The sequence below is a fragment of the Cervus elaphus genome, chromosome 5, assembly GCF_910594005.1.
Source record: "Cervus elaphus chromosome 5, mCerEla1.1, whole genome shotgun sequence".
Taxonomy (NCBI): Eukaryota; Metazoa; Chordata; class Mammalia; order Artiodactyla; family Cervidae; genus Cervus; species Cervus elaphus.
Window position 1 is genome coordinate 84,772,379 of NC_057819.1, and position 14,802 is coordinate 84,787,180.

The following is a 14,802-nucleotide window of genomic DNA, read 5'->3' on the forward strand; positions in this document are numbered from 1 at the left end:
AAAATACAGTTGAGCAACTATGAAAACAGGAATGCCATGACTCTCTTCTTTTTCAGTAAACCTCTAAAATTTGAGGCCAGGAGCCATTTCCTTCTCCAGGGGATCTTCCTGACCCAAGGATCAAACCTGGGTCTCCTGCATTGGCAAGTGAGTTCCTTACCACTGAGCCATCAGGAAAACAGAATATTCTCTCCTACTTTAGAGAAAAATGAGGCCTTAAAGAAAAGAAAAACCATCCCAAAACCATAGTAGGTAGTCAGGCCTAATCTTGAATTTTATTACTGTTTTTTAAATGTTTATTTATTGGCCGTGATGGGTCTTAGTTGTGGCATGTGGGATCTTTTACTTGTAGGGTAGTTGGGGCATGTGGGATCTGGTTCCCTGACCTGGGATCAAACCTGGACCCCTTGCATTGAGACAGCAGAGTCTTAGCCACTGAACCACCAGAGAAGTCCCCCAATCTTGATTTAAGACTGTCAAAGAGAATATAGATTCTCAAAACTGAAATCTGGAGCTTGACAAGTTTAGGGATGCTCTTTCTCTCAAAGGTTTATACTGAATATTTTTATCATTTATTTACAGCTCCTCACCACTCTTTCATATCTTGGTTAACTGATTCCTTCTGCCATTCTATATCCTACACTTGTATCTATATCTGCTTGTACTATATTACGACCACTAATAAATTCCCTAAACTAGTCACTTTGAACGTGTGCAGGGATTATACATACATTTATTGAGTACTGGGCATGTGTATTCTTAACAGAAATGGTAATGTCAATCCCTGTTAACCAAACACTTGCAACTGTGTGCCAGGCACTGTGCTATAATTGTATATTTTCTTATTTAATCCCCAACAATATGAGTAGGTTACAATTCTCATTATAATTTTTATTTTACAAATGAGGAAGCAGAGGCAGAGGGAGGTAGACCCACTGTTGGTTAGTGTTGTGATTAGCTTTTCCCTGACTCTAGAATTTATACTCTTCACCATTACATTCTCCCATAGGCCATATTCTTGTGGTTTTCCCTTTATATTACATAGCCTCCTGCAGTTTTCTTTATTCAGTGCCTTGCTGAAGACCCCAAACACAGGCACATGTAATAAAGCCATTTTTATGATCTTAGTTGGAGTAACAGTCCCAATAGTAGCATAGCTAACAGCAGCTTCAGGAAAGGTAGCTAGCTGTAAGAAAGCAAAACAGGCTTGGGCCTTCCCAAGAATCCATTTCTGAATGTGTCCCAGAGGTGCACTTCTTTTTTTTTTTCCTTCCAACCTTGATAATCAAATTTATCCCTTAATAGCTAAAGTCATGCCTCTGCTGGTGACAAGAAGTTAAGAATCTTAAATCTCTGAGGGACAGATGACAGCCTAGTACTATCAATCTGGTTTGGAAAGAGAAGGCTGTGAAATGGCCTTAAGTGTCTGATAGGAGATTCTTCGCAGGCAGCCTGAAAAATCTGCAGAGGGTGATAATGATAAAAACCAATTCTCAGCAGGTAGAGCCTGAAGTAAAAGCAGTCTCTCTCTGACATCAGAAGGAAGTATTCTTAGATCTTCTTTAAAAAGAGCCAGGCAAGCTATTGTTTCTACTCCCTCAGAAGGGAAATTGATGGAGAGAGACAACCAAAGCTGCTGATGTCTGCACTGACACTTCCAAACACTGAGATTCTACTACGAACCACACTTTTTAAATGAAACACAGACATTTTCCTCAGGGGTGGGAGGTGGGGTAGGGGTAGGATGTGTGCCTTCCTGATAAGACTGAGTTCTTGCATTTCACTAAAAAGTTTATTATTCCAGCCATCATATTTTTCTTCCATTTTTATCACCAGTTCCCTTTTGGGTGCCCTGTTGACCTCGGGCACAGATAATCAAGGACCATCTTTGGTGCCACAGCTAGGAGGTCAAAGTCATATCATTTTTCACCTCATTGTCTTAGTTAAGAGAATTCTAGGAGAGGTGGATTTCCATCCCCTTTCATCCTACGATTTGAGGTTTTAAGTCACTAGTTGGGAATTCAGTCACTTTGTTGCATCTAAAGATCAAGTAATGGAACTTTCACTTTTTTTAATTTTCAAAGATCAAGTAATGGAAGCCAAGTTGAAACTGTATTAATTCACTCTGTTTTACCCTGGAGACGTATTTCATAAAAATCCGAGTATTATGAAATAGTCAAAAATTGTCTTCATGTGTGGAAAGGTGTTTTCTTCTCTGGTGTGCCTGTCAGCTGTGAAATAAAACTCTAAAATGTGAGAAAGCTAGAAAACAGGGGCTCTGGGCATGGCATTCTCCAAAGAGATCCTTATGACTCCATCAAATGAGAACACTTTAGTTTTAACGACACACCAGGACTTTTCTCTGAAAGGTTCTGGGAATGGCAGACTTATTCCTGGTTAGACCCCCTCTCTCGGCCTAACCCCCATAACCCGTCTTGTTTTTCCTGCCCCCAACAGGATGGGAAGAAAACGTCCTTAGGAGACCTTTCCTTTTTTATATTACACAATCTCATCTCTGGAATTCAAGTCCTCTTACGGCTCAGCCCAAATAAGAAGTGCTTGTCACCAGGAAGGCGGCCATCTGAACATGCAGCAGCTGGACGAGAAAAGAGGGCATGTCAGCCCAGAGCAGCAGAGAGGGTTTCTCACGGCAGCTATTTGCAACCCTCCAAGGAGCTTCAGAGGCTGCCCATTAAAACCCTGTTAAAACACTTCTGATGTTGTCAGCAGCAGAGAGCTGAAATAGCACAGCGATCTCTGAGATGCTATCTGCCTCGAGCAATTCAATGGTACTGTCAATACTATGAGCAAGAAGGTACAAGATAAGCAACAACCTAATTTCTACATCAAAATTTCATAAACTCCCTCAGCGGGCAGCACACCATGTGGGCACATAGAGACCAAGCTAGTGGACCACCCTGGGGAGAAAAAAAAAGACCTTTGTGTCCAGATCTGGCCCCAAAGTCCTGAACCTACGCACAACTACTGAACTTACAACACTCCCTAGGAAATTTGCCCAGAAAGGAATTACTGGAATGAATGGTCCTTTCCCGGGCACCCCTGGGCACCAGTTAAGACATGGGATTTCTGGATGAGGTTCCTTTCTCAGAGGTCTTAGTATGTTCAAAAGACAACTTGCTGTATCAACATCCATCCATGTTTGTTCCTCATGAGAAGAGTCCAGTTGTATCGAAAAGGCTACAGAATCTGCTGCATTTCATACTTCACTGCCCTGCTTCTGATTTCCTACAACAGTATTAGTTACAGAGACCAGAATCCTAATTCCAGAGCACCCTTCCTTGTCAGCAAACATCAAGAAGAAGCTATCTGTTTTGGATCTGAGTTGATAACAGCAGGTTATAGAGATGAATCCCTCTGTTTTAGAAGCACACACCCTGGTATCATTCCCTTTGGTGGCTCTTTCTTTTGGCCAACATAGGGTGATAAACAGAGTGGCTGTCATCCATACCAGTGCACTTTTAAGGGTGAAACGGTGAGCACCACTGATAAATAAACTGATATGTGCAAGCAGGATCTGGGGAGACTGGGACCTATGGTTAGCCAGGTTGAGTCCTCACAGTAAATCGAGGCTTGAAAAGTTGTGTGATGGGATAGGAAGTGAATAAGTGGCTATTTCCTCACAGAACGAACAGCAGTCTGGAATGAGGATGCTCAGCCCACCAGCTGGATGTCTTTCTTGCCTAATAACAAACATCAGGCTGTTTGATCCACAGTTGTTCACGCAGACAACCGTGCCAACTCAGCCCTGACTTCTCTGTGAGGGCGGGGGCATCACCACGTGATTACAATGTAGTCACAGTTACCCACTGCACTTTCACACGCAGGGTCCTGAGACGGCCAGCAACATGTTTCCAGGAAATTTACCTGAAGCCAAGAGCATGCTAGTCTTAGGGTCCTCTTCTTTAGCCCCAAAGGACAGACCCTAGAGGACAGAAGGTAGAAGAGGACTCCAGACTGAGAAAGCCAGTGCAGCCAGCTCCACGAAGAACAAGAGATAAAGCACTCAATTCAACTTCTCATGACCCAACACTTAGCATTTCTTCTTTTAACCTTCTTAGTTCTCCTTATTCAAGTTGACTGGAGACCATGAAAGCCCAACCAGGCTAGAAGCAAAGCAATATTAAGTAAAGACCTACTTGGAAAAGGTCTGCTAATTTCAAGATTTCTGGCAGTCACTAGTCTACCTAAATCATCAGTGGCCAATTATAACTGTTCATTCAAAACACAAAGGCATCTCAGAGCCATAAATTCAGTAACCAGATTACTCTGAGGAAGTCTGACACTTTACTTGCATAGTTTATTTTGTGCCTGGCATTAGACAGTTTTTAAAAACCATTTTGAGGAAGGGAGAAAATAAGGCTTCCAGGAGTTTCAGCAAAGCAAGTATGAGTCACTACATGATCAAGAAAAAGATTTCTCAAGCAAATCGAGTGAGAGGAATCTGCCTGATGATACCAGATCTGTAAAACCTAACATGAGATAAGAGGGATTCTGGAGGGTGTCTAAGTCCTGGGAATATGCCCTTCATTTATTTGACCATTCCTTCAATTGCTCCAAATAACCATGGCGGCGGGGGGGGGGGGGGTGGGTGGGTGGGGGTGGGGGGGGGGCGGGGCGTGGGGCGTGCAGTGGCGTGTGTTTCTGCTCTCAGTTCCTGTTTATCTTTGTCAGGAAAGATTTCCTATAATTTACATTTCTAAGGCAAGCCAAACTAAGCCACAATGATTCCCCGTCACAATATCCTCACCAAATACTTCCAAACCATTGTAAGGACTGGAGATCATCCAGGTGGGAAAAGAATCTATTCTTTTCAGGAATCCAGATTTTTCACTATCACAAAAGGCAGCGTGCACGCGTGCATATGAAGTCGCTTCGGTGGTGTCCGACTCTTTGCAACCCACTGGACTGCAGCCCACCAGGCTCCTCTGTCCGTGAGATTCTCCAGGCAAGAATGTTGGAGTGGGTTCACAAAAGGCAGAGGACAGTTTAAAACTAGCACTAACTTTAAACTCTCCGTGGTAGACAAACAGCTATGCAGATTGAGGACTTGATATTTAGATAAAGGAAAACCTGCACAAGTGTACCCAAACTCACTGTTAACAAGTGCACGTTCAATTCTGCTATCTTAGAAGAATGTGTTTGAAAATTATCTTTAAAAAAATTTTTTATTGAAGTATAGTGGATTTACAATATTGTGTTAATTTCTGCAATACAGCAAAGTGACTCAGTTATACATATGTATATTCTTTTAATATCCTTCTCTATTATGTGAGAATTATCTTCATATAAAACCAACAAGTATTTACTGAATTGCCTAGTTCATAGATGCCGTAAAATAGAAAGAAAGTATTAACCGCTCAGTGGCGTCCGACTCTTTGCAAGTCCATGGACTGTAGCCTGCTAGGCTCTTCTGTCCATGGAATTCTCCAGGCAAGAATACTGGAGTGGGTTGCCATTCCTTTCTCCAAGGGAATCTTCCCAACCCAGGGATCGAACCTAGGTCTCCTGCATTGCAGGCAGATTCTTTACCGACATTATGACATAGGCTAAATCCTATCTGTGTTTTAATTTGGTTTCTTCATTTTGAACAGTTAGGTTTTTGGTGTTTTACTTTAAACTTCTGTTGAGGGTAGGATGAATTCTAGAAGAAAATAGCTTCTCCCTCAATACTCTGTAAACCTGAGTTAAGGCAAATCAGACAAAAGAGTGACAGAAATCCCAATAGGAGTATCGTCTGTTGTATTTAAACACATATTGACATCACTCTAAATCCACTAAGCTCAATTTCTGGACATCCCATGATACACTAGGAATTTCTCTCCTCACTTATTTAATTTGTAGGAAATGCGAATAGACAGTTCACATCAGCTGCCTAATCTGAAATGATGCTATACCTCCACAGGGAGGGAAATGGCTGAGAGATTAGTATGGAATAAAATACACAATCAGCAAGATACTCAGCAAAACGTTCTGAAATATAAGAGAACTATTGCTAGGAGAACCAACATAAATATATATTTTCATAATTTAGAAAAATGGACTTATATATTACACTGGTAAAAGCAAGAGATTCAACCAAAACAGAGGTTTTCTGGGACTTCCCTAGTGGTCCAGGGGTTAAGAATCCACCTGTAATGCAGGGTACTTGGGTTTGATCCCTGCTCTGGGGACTAAGAACCCACAAGCCATGGAGCAACTAAGCCTGTGTGCTGCAACTACTGAGTTCACAGACTCTAGAGCCCGCGTGCCACAACGAGAGAGGCTGCGTGCCACGACCACCGAAGCCCGAGTGTTCTGCAGCCTGCAACAATTGAGTCTGCACGCCACAACTAGAGAGTCCCGTGCACCTCAACGAAAGATCCCACATGATGCGGTGAAGATCCTCAATGTCCCAACTAAGACCCAAAGTAGCCAGATAAGTAAATCAATAAATGTTAAAAAAAAAAAAAAAAAAACAGGTTCTCAAATTTGGCTCTACATTGGAATCATCTAGGTAGTTTAAAAAGTACTAATGTCTGTGCTTCATTCTCAACTGCTCTGAGTGCGGTCTGGAAAGAGGGAGTTTTTAAAAGGTTCCCAAAGAATTCTAATGTGCAGCCAAGGTTGAGAATCACTGCGTAAGAGCTGCTGGTGTCCATACCTAATGAAGCCTGGATGTCTTGAACTGGGGGCAGTGAGCAAATGAAGGAGGTGAATATGAAAGAAAGAGAAACTGGGAGAGACTAATGTTAATCTTTCACACTTCTTGTAAATAATCACAATTTACTTTGAGATTAAGGAACTTTAAAAATATGTCAAATATACTCCTCTGTATTCTAGAGTCTGCAGCATAATGGACACTGATTTCCACTCTATGCAAGGGAGCAATGCAAGTTGGGAGACATATTCAAGTGTCTGCATGTCTCTAGTTTAGGTCTTTCATAAAATACTAAACTGAAATAGAGAACGGTAAAGTGTTAGGAGAAAAGAGACCTAGGTAGTGCTAGAGATAAATAAAAACCAGGACCACCAGATTCTCCATCCAGAGAAAGAAGAATCAGCTAAGCAAGTTCTTTTCTCTGGTACTTTGATGCCTGAAATATTTTCTCTAACTGATGGGTTTCAAGAGACATTTGTTTCCCTCTCAAAAGAGTTAAAAAAATTAGACATCAGTGAAATATATCCTTGTCTTTTATTCTCAAGAAGCTAGCTCCCTGAGCTGAAAAATATTAGACCAAGCCAAGAAATAGATTAAGGAAAATCATAATAGACAATATGTGAAATTAATCCTGCTTAGTTACATTTCCTGCTTATCTGCTCCTGCTATCAAAAGAGAGATACTGATTAGTTCCTCATATTTTATCTAATGGATGTAAGAGAAACATAGGTTGCATTTATAGGGTAAGGCTGCACATTAACCTTGCAAGTGGCAAATTTTCTGAGATGAAACCAACAACAGACTTGTTATTGCTAAATACTTGTCAGCATCTGTATGGTACATTCATTCATAGCCAGAGACTGCCCTTTTGAATAGTTATCTTTCAGTAGTTTCCAGGAAAGTCACTGTTAATCCCAAGTAGTTCCATCAAAATATGCCTTTAGTTGGAATGTGATTCTTTGAAACCAGCCCTACTGAGTCCTCCTGTGAGGTTAGTTAGTATCTCCGGCCCCACTTGAACTCAAGCAACCGGGCTTCCCCGGTGGCTCGGTAGTGAAGAAGCTACCTGCCAAGGCAGGAGACACAAGTTCGATCCCTGATCTGAGAAGATCCCACATGCTGTGAAGTGAGTAGGCTTGCGCGTCGCAACTATTAAGCTTGTGCTTTAGGGCCCAGGAGCCACAATTACTGAAGCCTTGTGCGTCCTGGAGCCCGTGCTCCACAAGAGAAACCATGGCAATGAGAAGCCTGCACACCACAACCAGAGAGGGGCCCCCGCTCGCCACAGCTAGAGAAAAGACCTCGCAGCACGGCCAAAAATAAAATAAATAAAATGTTTAAAAGAGAGAGAGCCGCATTAAAAAAAAAATCAAACCACCACTCTGGACAATCATTCTCCTGCCTTTCACTTAAGAAGGCATTTGGCCGCCAGAAGGCCTCACTCAACCCTTTCCACTTGGTTATTGTATGATTTTTGCTTTAAATTCCCATGATGCCTAACTTTTGTCCTATGAAAAATTTATGGATAAGAATTAAACAAAGGAAGGAAACTAACACTTTCCAAGGCACTGAACAGTTGGCTAAATTCTGAGGAACACAGAAAAAGTGCGGCACAGATCCTGCCTCAGAGAAGTTAACTGTCTGACAGGGATTCAAGTCTAAAACATTAGCGCAACTGCACACAGAATAATAAAGGAGGTATTAACTAAATAAGGGAAGAACTCTCAGGAAAGGCTTTTGGAGGAAAGGACCAGAAAAACATACAGATACAGGCAAATTTGCAAAGGAAGTCCATAGGAACAATGCTAACCAACGTCACGGCTCCAAAATGGGACCTCCACAAAGGCCACTTCATTTTCTAGTGTGATTTCTAAGAGAGGCTGAAAAATGGAAATTGGAAACTAACACCAGTGAGCCTAATAATCGCCTTGGTTACAATTAAGGTTGGAGTAGTATCTGCCTAATGGAGGAGGAAATGGCAACCCACTCCAGTACTCTTGCCTGGAAAATCCCATGGATGGAGGAGCCTGGTAGGCTGCAGTCCATGGGGTCGCTAAGAGTCGGACACGACTGAGCGACTTCACTTTCACTTTTCACTTTCAAGCACTGGAGAAGGAAATGGCAACCCCCTCCAGTGTTCCTGCCTGGAGAATCCCAGGGACGGGGGAGCCTGGTGGGCTGCTGTCTATGGGGTCGCACAGAGTTGGACACGACTGACGTGATTTAGCAGCAGCAGCAACAGCAGTATCTGCCTAAAGCAACGCGAATATAAAGCTATCTTGGCTAAATCCATTGACTTGCATGGGCTTCCCAGGTGGCTCAGATGGCAAAGAATCTGCCTGCATTGCAGAAGACCTGTGTTCGATCCCTGGGTTGGGAAGATCCCCTGGAGAAGGGAATGGCAACCCACTCCAGTATTCTTGTCTGGAGAATTCCATGGGCAGAGGGGCCTGGTGGGTACAGTCCATGGGGTTGCAAAGAGTCGGACACGACTGAGTGACTAAGCACAGCCCAGTACATATATCATCTTATTTTTAGACTAGTTGAGCTCCAAAAGAGGATATCCTTCCAATGGAACAGACCTCTTTCACAGGTAGGCTTTTTGTAAACAGGATATGTATACTCTTTAAGGAGCAACAAGTTGAGGATATAAATCTGTCAAGTCTAGAATATTCCTATTGAGTTTTACAAATGGCAGAAAACAATAGGGTACCAGTTCTTTCTAACATTAGCTGCTTTGTTCCTCTCACGGCCTTACAGAAAAGATTGTTTGCAAGTCTTCACATCCTTACAAAATATTCAGATTCTTCAATGAAATGAGGTTCCCACATGGTGGATACACCCACACAAACTGCTACAGTGAATGAAGAGGATTATAGTCAGATCTTTGATGATCCTAACTTTATGCGAAGGCCCTGCTCTGGTGGGCAGCTTTCCCTCCACATCTATGCCTGAAAAATTTTACCCAAGAAACAGACCCTAGACCTTCAGAAGAGCTGTTTGAGTGGTTGAGTTGAAACATTTCCTGTGTAGGAACATTTCCTGGTGTAAGTACAGTGATGGCTCCCTGGCTGAAATGTCAGAAGCTTTTTGCTGTTGTCGTTGGAGAAATGACCTGGATGCAAGGAAAAGATCCTGAGTCTAATGATGCATAATTCCTCCTAGATCAATGCACATCTGGAATACCAACCTCAGGAGAGCCTGCCTGCCTTATGCAGACACCTCCGCTGCTTCGAGATAGCGCTCTTTTCAGCCAATAGCTCTTACATGGAGCAACACTCACTTTAAATCACCTTTCAAACAGCTGCTCATCCAAGGGAAGACAATTCAAAAGGGATCAAACCAGGCAGCTAAGAAATCTGTGGCTAGAGACATGACAGAAGAGGTCAGAAGGGACCAGGGAGAGGATGGCTCTCAAAGGGACAGGAGAATTGCTGGATGTTTACCTTCTTGTTTGGAAAGTCTTTCGGGTCACAAGTATGGTCAATAAAGAAGCAAAGTCACTTGGTGGCCAACTGGGCTATCGTATGAACTAACCAGGCAATGATTACAGATGACAGAGGGGAAAAGGGAAGAGGGGCCGGTTCTAGCAATTGTGAAGGGGGAAGGCAGAGAATGTTAATGTCATTCCATTTCTTCTGAAGAAGTAAGACTACGCTTCACTCTCACCCCAGGTTTTTTTTGATCCTTTTTTCCACCCAGGGCCAAGACCCTGGCTCAGAGAAGGCTGTGGGCAGCTAGGACTCTGGCTCACTTCCACCATCTCTAGGGGTGTGGGTCCAGCTTGGCCTGGGACAGACTAGAGACAGGATGCTTTCAGCTGTTGCTGAAGGAGGCTTACACATGCCTTCATTTCCCCACTATAACCTATCCCTACCTGCAAAGAAGCAAACGCCCGTGGAGAGTAGATTTCCTGTTTCTTTTGCAGGATTCCTGACTCCCTGAGATGGGAGAGCGTGTTAGTAGCTGAAAAAGTCCCTTCCTTTCGCTCTCCATTCATGTCTGTTTTAATTCTGAGTTAGGGAACCACTTTGTGATCCTATTTAATAGCTGCCCCCGAAATTGTCTCTGCTGAGTAGTTTACTAGTACGCTTACCACATCGTGAGGATCTGATGCTTAGCACTTGGTCACAGAGCAATTTCAGCGATAGGTCCTAGATGAGAACTTAGTGAATATGAGCCTTTCACCAATATTCTTCCTGGCCACCAGGTACGAATTAGGTAAGAAATTCAGAATGCTTGCTTTTCAAAAAAAACCACTTTTGATGTGGATCATTTTTAAAGTCTTTTTAAAATCTGTTACAACATTGCTGTTTTCTGTTTTGTTCTTTTTGCTGCGAGGCATGTGGGGATCTTGGCTCCCTGGCCTCCAGCATTGGAAGGCAAAGTCTTAACCACTGGACCACCAGGGAAACCCCAGAACACTTGCTTCTTAATGCTGACCCCATCTTTCAGGACTTAACTCCAATATTCACTCCTTTAGGAGTTCTGGATATCATCTTATAGACTATAAAGGTAAATCTCTAAATGGCTCTATAGGGAGCTTTCAGGAGTTAAAAAGCCACTCCATCCCAAAAGCTACAAACTTCCTTATTACACAACAGGAACAAATCCCTTGTGAATCCTCCACCTGATGGGATGACATTAACTTCCATGGAGGTGATGTGGCAGTCACATATCAAACCAGCAGGTGCCAATATTCTTGATGAGATCTGGCTCGATTTTAAACTTCTTCATATTCTATCCTTTTGTGAACCCTGACACTTTCTCTCTGCAACTGATGGGATCGGCTCCCAGATCTGATGGATTCTGTGTCTAATTAGAGCACTCCTCAGACCTTTCCTGTAGAGGGTGAAGACTGGACCACATTCAACTGGCTTTCTGTTCAGTCTCTTTAAAAAGCAGCGGCAGCAGCTCTCCTACAAAATGGTCCAGGGCGGCCACCTAAAAGGGTGGGTGATCTTCGTAAATGGACAGGAAACAGAAAAGACGAATATTTGGGTGGGTGACAGATCCCTTAACTGGCCCTTCAAGATACGAGCTGTTCTATTAAACATAGGGCCATTATGCTGGCCGGCCATCCACTTTAAACCCCAGAGTGATTAAAATGCTGGCAGGAAATGAAAGCTCTCTATTGAAGGTCCTTCCCTGAGGTCCTAATTTCAAACCAAATTTTACAGCACCGCACAGGAACAAAGGAAGCCCAGTCTTCCAAGTCTTCTTTTTGTCACTTTGGACAAAGACACCCCCTCATACTCTTCAAAGAACAATGGCCTCTGTAGAGCCACAGCCATGCCAAGAATGGGCACAAACCATACAGAAACACATTTTAAAAATACATTTTACACTGCCCTTGACATTTCGGATAAATAGAAACCACGGCGCTGAAATTCCAAGTATTTCATCCTCTCCCCCCTCCCTTCGCCTCTATAATGAGAATTTTCCTATTCTCCCAATCTACTAGATCTTTGACATTTTGGCCTCTGTGAATGGAGGACACAGTGGAGTAGTCAAATAAATTAATTATTCAGATAACTGCATTTTATTAAAATAATCACTGGCATTGAGACACAGTCGCACAATTTTCCACCATCAGGAGACAACAAGGATCGCTCTGAACCTTTCTTTCATTGAAATGTCGCCAAAGTCTTTCCTGTTCCATAGTCCACTGCAAGCAAGCCCGGCAAAACCTGTTATCAGGACAGGATTTCTTTTCTTTCTTTTTTTTACTAGCTGTTGTTTCGGGGTGGCCCTTCTTTTTTCCCCCCATCTTCTTCTGCAGCAAAAACAGCTTTCATGTTTTTACTGAACCACTTCAGATTCACTCTTCCACACAGTGGATGTTTACTTGGATTTCGCAGGCTGAGAACAGCTGGTTGTTTCCTAACGAATGGAACACGAGACCATATGTTTCAACATTTAAGCAATTTTGAACCAGAGGTATAATTCTGAGTGTCCTCTTTGGAAACTGTATGTTAAATACCCAAAGGATCCCCGCCATACAAGAGATACGGTACCCCCCGCTTCCTTTTTTAGCGCATTTCCCTTAGCAACAAAACCACTCCACACCACTTACATCACACACTCGCACCACAAGTTCGCAGAGACTGGTGAGCTGAGTGCGGCTCTGCTTCAGGGGCAGCTGTATTTTAAACAGGAAAAGACAGCTAAGCAGACTCTTTCCTTCTAATTCTGTTTGGGAACAAAATGTGTCTGAGGCCCTCTGAGGGCACATCAACAATATGGATACCTATTTTCTTCCCAGAAGCCTGGACCTAACAGATGTATAAAAGAGGAGGCTCTGATATTCACAGTCAGGATGACCAGATGCTGTGTTTCTCCCCCCTCCGCTTTTCAGAACTTTCTCATGTGAAGCTGGGCTAGTGAGATTCAAGCTAAATTCATGCCGAGGATGAGAAATGTCCTAAACCGAGGAACTTTTCACAAAACTTACTATCTCAGCTCTCTCATGAAACTTATTATCACATTTCTTTTAAATTCAAGACTTCAATATTAATCATTAATAATGTTGTGGCTAGTGGTAAAGAAGCTGCCTGCCAGTGCAGGAAATGTAAGACACCTGTGTTTGATCCCTGGGTTGGGAAGATCCCCTGCAGGAGGGCATGGCAACCTGCTTCAGTATTCTTGCCTGGAGAACCCCGTGGACAGAGGAGCCTGGCGGGCTGCAGTCCATGCGGCCACAAAGAGTCAGACACGACTGAAGGGACTAAGGATGCCTACACGCAATGTCAGAAAACGAAACTATGGATTTCAAGTCAGGCTGAGTCAGAGCATTAGCAAGATGTTAGCACTGCATCAGGAGGAAGAGTCTCTTGTTCCTGGAAGATGACAGCTCAACTTCAGAAGAAATGAAATGCAGTGAAAAGTCAAATATATGTAAATAGGCAATACAGTAAGTCAAATACCAAGTGCAGGGGAGTGGAACAGGAAGCTACCAGCTTCTGGAAAGCCTGAGAGCTCATGAAACCTCCCATTTTGAATTTAGATTTTGAAATAATAAGTTGAAGTCAATACATTTTTACAGGTCATTTTCTAAAATAAGAATTACTTATTAAGATAAACTAGGTAAGAGGTAAAAACTGTAGGTGAAAACAGGTTATTTTTACCCTAGATTCAGAAAGGCATTTCTTTGAACTCAAGATCCTAAATGTCCCAGTCTCTATAAGTTTCTGTATATGTCATTAGATATATTTTTTAAAGATTTTTAAAATAGCCCTCCTTATTATCATTACTATACCCTTCAAAGATAACTTAAAGAGGTGATCAATATTAATTCCCAAGATTTTTTTCTCCATCCATGTTCTTACATAAAAGGGAGATTAATAATACCAACAGTATTTTTCTTTCTCTGATTCCACTTAAGTGCAAGAATCCTACAGAGAGTTTTACAAAGCCAATGTGTTTAACCATGTTACTAATACAATTTCAGCAAAACCAAAACTACTATTCCTCACCACCACTTTCACCAAACAAGATACAAATATGTCCTTAGTCATTCAGTCATGTCCGACTTTTTATGACCCTACGGGTTGGAGACCACCAGGCTCTTCTGTCCATGGGGATTCTCCAAGCAAGAATACTGGAGGGGGCTGCTGTGCAGGGGATCTTCCTAATCCAGGGATCAAACCCAGGTCTTCCCATATTGCAGGTGGATTCTTTACTGTCTGAGCCACCAGCGAGGCCAAGACACAAATACGTATATGCATTATTTCTGTCTCAGCTTAATTCTCACAGCTCCAGGAAAACTCTGGAAAATGGACCCTTTGCCAGCTGACTTTCTTTGAGCTCTGGGACAGGGCAGAGCTCCTCTCCTGGATTTTGGAGCAACAAAGGGATTGCATGGGGTAGGAGCGGTTGGAGAGGGCAGTTACATCCATGCTTTTAAGATGTTACTCAGTACACAAGGAAATATGTACCAAGATGTTCAGTGTAGTTTTGCTTGCAGAAGCAAATGTTTTTAACCAACTGCTATAGAGAGGCAGTTAAATAGATTATAACATCTCCACACAGCAGAATGCTACTGGAAAGAGCTCAAGGAACTGGAGCAGAGGCCAAGGAGTCAGAATACCTTCATTTGAATCTAGTCTTATTTTTTAAAAACTTATTCATTTATTTGGCTGTGC

General features: G+C 42.6%; 1 protein-coding gene across 8 annotated transcripts in view; it reads right to left on the minus strand.

Annotated features, from left to right (window-relative positions):
• The window catches only part of BCAS3 (BCAS3 microtubule associated cell migration factor), a 579,738-nt gene that overhangs the window by 149,215 nt on the left and 415,721 nt on the right, over positions 1 to 14,802 (minus strand). Inside the window, exon 24 of one of the 8 annotated variants that reach the window (XM_043902896.1) lies at positions 11,622 to 12,541. The exons of the other annotated variants lie outside the window; for them this stretch is intronic. Coding sequence (XP_043758831.1) covers positions 12,480 to 12,541 — 62 coding nt within the window. The 3' untranslated portion in view covers positions 11,622 to 12,479. Of the gene's footprint in view, positions 1 to 11,621; positions 12,542 to 14,802 lie in introns of those variants that run through there. 8 annotated transcript variants of the gene reach the window in all.